The sequence below is a fragment of the Bison bison genome, unplaced genomic scaffold, assembly GCF_000754665.1.
Source record: "Bison bison bison isolate TAMUID 2011002044 unplaced genomic scaffold, Bison_UMD1.0 scf7180017864180, whole genome shotgun sequence".
NCBI classification, from domain to species: Eukaryota; Metazoa; Chordata; class Mammalia; order Artiodactyla; family Bovidae; genus Bison; species Bison bison.
In genome coordinates this window covers 3,026,936-3,030,720 of record NW_011494752.1, presented here as the reverse complement: position 1 = coordinate 3,030,720, position 3,785 = coordinate 3,026,936, and the positions used below count along the sequence as shown (strand labels likewise).

General features: G+C 40.9%; 1 protein-coding gene across 6 annotated transcripts in view; it reads right to left on the bottom strand.

Moving 5' to 3' along the window:
- Nucleotides 1-476: 476 nt before the first annotated feature.
- The window catches only part of GSDMB (gasdermin B), a 26,065-nt gene continuing 22,756 nt past the window's right edge, over nt 477-3,785 (bottom strand). For all 6 annotated transcript variants that reach the window (XM_010842635.1, XM_010842640.1, XM_010842644.1 and 3 more), the window contains one exon: nt 477-978. In XM_010842635.1, coding sequence (XP_010840937.1) covers nt 778-978 — 201 coding nt within the window. In that variant the 3' untranslated portion in view covers nt 477-777. The remainder of the gene's footprint in view (nt 979-3,785) is intronic.

Genomic DNA, 3,785 nt, shown 5'->3' with positions numbered 1-3,785 from the left:
TCCAACCGTCTCATCCTCTGTCGTCCCCTTCTCCTCCTGCCTTCAATCTTTCCCAGCATCAGGATGTTTTCCAGTGAGTCAGTTCTTTGCATCAGGTGGCCAAAGTATTGGACTTTCAGCTTCAGCATCAGTCCTTTCAATGAATATTCAGGACTGATTTCCTTTAGGATGGACTGGTTTGATCTCCTGCAGTCCAAGGACTCTCAAGAGTCTTCTCCAACACCACAGTTCAAAAGCATCAATTTTCAGTCATAATGTACAGTTATTTTATACATTGTTGGATTTGATTTGCTAATATTCTGTTGAGGATTTTTGCATTTATTTAATGAGACATATTAGTCTGCAGTTTTCCTTATGATACCATTATCTGTGTTTTAGTATTAGGGTTATTTTTTGTTAGTGTTAACATTGTAGGTATGTGTGTCAGTCAGGTCCAATCAGGAGACAGAAAACATGAAGCAATTTGAACAGGGAAATTTTAATATAAAGAACTGTTAACCATAACGGGATTAGAATAACAAGAACTTGGATAGTAAGATGTGGAGAACCCTAAAGATTCTGCTACAAAACCACACAAGGAAGAAGGGTTGGTGAAGCTGCTGGCCACCGTGCACCGCAGGATGTGGCCAGTGGAGACACTGCACGTGCCGCAGGGGCCTGTCAAGGGAACAACCTGCTGCTTTTCGATGTCAGCTCAGTTTGGCTTTTCCTTCCTCTCCTTAGAAAATCCTGCAGTGTGTAGGCACTGCTCTTGAGTTTGAGAATTTCTTTTTTTTTCTAAGCCAGAAAGCAATTTTCTCTTTTATATTTTGCTTTACATCCTCCAGGGCCCCTGTACTCTTTAGGTTGCTGCTGTATTTGCTTCTTAACTTTGTTCACCGTTAGCAGGCTTCCCTTACCCCATAGTTCATGCGTCTGATAAATGTTTCTCAGGCACTTCTTGATTTCCTCCTTCAGTTTCAGAAGCTTCTTCATTCCCTTGAAAGGAAGAACATAGATAAACTGACAGATTAGTATGATTACCTCTATGAGTAGAAATAGTTTAATAGTCAAAAGCAAAACCTGATCTCAAGAAACATTAATTTTTAAGTTACAATAATGGGGGAAAACATATCACTACCAGGTTTGTGCAGATGTCAGTGGCCTAGAGTAGAAGTTATTTTCTATCACAGCAGGCTTATTATTTCACCAATAACCCATTCCTCAGAATTGAAAATTAAGTAGCCAAGGAAAGAATTTTTGTATTTCTCACTGGGCCAGAGATTGTAACTATCACAAAGTAATATAACTGCCGCAGCTCTTGCACAGTAATGAATTATGTAGGTCTGAAGGACCCTAAGGTTGCAGAAACATGATTGGTGCCAAAGTATGGTTGCTGAGTGGCAGTGCTTATTTTGAAGACTGCTAGATATGTGAGTTGAAGTTTGGATAAACAGATACAGTACTATCACTTTGGGTCATCCCAGGGTAACACATTGATACCTAGTATCAGAATCTGTAAACAAATAGACCACAGTGAAGGTATTTGGAAAACAAAGGTGGTAAGGAAATTGGGAAGCAAAAAGAAAAGAAAGTGGCTTTAAGCACAAAACTTGGGCTGGAGAGCTCTAATTTAGGCTCCTGGACCCTACCTCATTTCTGTGGAAGTTATCTGGAATGTGACTCAAGCAGAAGAAAGTCAACAAACTTTTAAATACAGAGGAAAGACTAAACTGAGGATGGAGGTGTGTGTGTCTGCCTCCCTCTTCTTTCTTATGGCCCAGCTGATGAAGTCTAATGTCCAATGTCCAAAGCATCTTGCAAACTATGTCTCCCTTGAGTGACAGAAAGCAAGTGAGAAAGATGTCTGCAGTCTACAATTTGAAAGACCCTGGCTTTCTGATTCTAGTCCTGACTCGATCATTTTCTATCTTGGCAAAGACCATTTTCTCATCCCTAATGTAGGGAAACTAATTAATACCAGGCTCAACCCCTCTTAAAATATAACTTTATGTAATCTTATCATTTATATGAAAGAGCTATGTAGACCATAAAACACCAACAGTTTTAAGGCTTTGTATTAGCTTTGTGGTGGTGGTTGTTGCTCAGTCACTCCTCCTTTGTGGGCCTGTGATAAACAATGAAGTAATTCTACACAGCTAGGAATCTAGAGCTTTCACCATAATTTGCATTATTGTTGTTCAGTCACTCAGTTGTGTCCGATTCTTTGTGACACTATGGACTGCAGCATGCCAGGCTTCCCTATCCTTCACCATCTCCCTCCCAGAGTTCGCTCAAACTCATGTCCATAGAGTCGGTGATGCCATCCAACCAGCTCATCCTCTGTCGTCCCCTTCTCCTGCCTTCAATCTTTCCCAGCATCAGGGTCTTTTCCAGTGAGTCAGCTTTTTGCATCAGGTGGCCAAAGTATTGAAGCTTCAGCTTCAGCATCAGTCCTTCCAATGAATATTCAGGGTTGATTTCCTTTAGTGTTGACTGGTAATTTGCATACATTCTATCAATAAGCTTTTATTTACTATAGGTCCAGTGTTCAGTAGTTTCAGTCTCTGTCACCAGGAAGGGCCCAGACTAGTGTCTGAGACAAATAAAGCACTGCAATTAAGGCCGTTGTGACTTAGTAGCTCTGTCCTTTGGATGTTTAGGTGGTAGATTTGAGGGAAGATTTCAGAAGACAGGCAGAGGAAGGATTATACTGCCTCAACACACAAAAAGCTTAAAATGAAATGATAAGCATCACCATTCTTTTTTTTTCACCACTGTTATTGTGAAATATAACATGCATACAGAAAAGTGCATTAAACACTAATTTACTGTTTAACATACTTATCAAATAAACATTTGAAATACCCACCACCCAGCGAATAAATAAAATATTTCTACCATCCTCAAAACCCACCCCTTTCCCATGTGCCTGTCCCTGATCTTATCATTCCTCCTCCATAGAGGAGGAATGATAGTAATTATTTCCTGCCTTTTCTTAGAGTTTTACCACCAAAGTTGGATCCCTAAACCATAAAGTTTCTCTGTTTTTGAATATAATGGAATCATAATGGATATACTTTTATGCCTTGATTCTTTCTAAAGACTACTCACACATAGAGTTAGTTCATTTATACTCATTGCTGTATAGCATCAGTTCAGTTCAGTCACTCAGTCGTGTCCAACTCTTTGCGACCCCATGAATCACAGCACACCAGGCCTCCCTGTCCATCACCAACTCCCGGAGTTCACTCAAACTCATGTCCATCGAGTCCCGTGATGCCATCCAGCCATCTCATCCTCTGTTGTCCCCTTCTCCTCCTGCCCCCAATCCCTCCCAGCATCAGAGTCTTTTCCAATGAGTCAACTCTTCACATGAGGTGGCCAAAGTATTGGAGTTTCAGCTTCAGCATCAGTCCTTCCAATGAATACCCAGGACCGATCTCCTTTAGAATGGACTGGTTGGATCTCCTTGCAGTCCATGGGACTCTTAAGAGTCTTCTCCAATACCACAGTTCAAAAGCATCGATTCTTTGGCGCTCAGCTTTCTTCACAGTCCAACTCTCACATCCATACATGACCACTGGAAAAACCATAGCCTTGACTAGATGGACCTTTGTTGACAAAGTAATGTCTCTGCTTTTCAATATACTATCTAGGTTGGTCATAACTTTCCTTCCAAGGAGTAAGTGTCTTTTAATTTCATGGCTGCAATCACCATCTGCAGTGATTTTGGAGCCCAGAAAAATAAAGTCTGACACTGTTTCCCCATCTATTTCCCATGAAGTGATGGGACCGGATGCCAT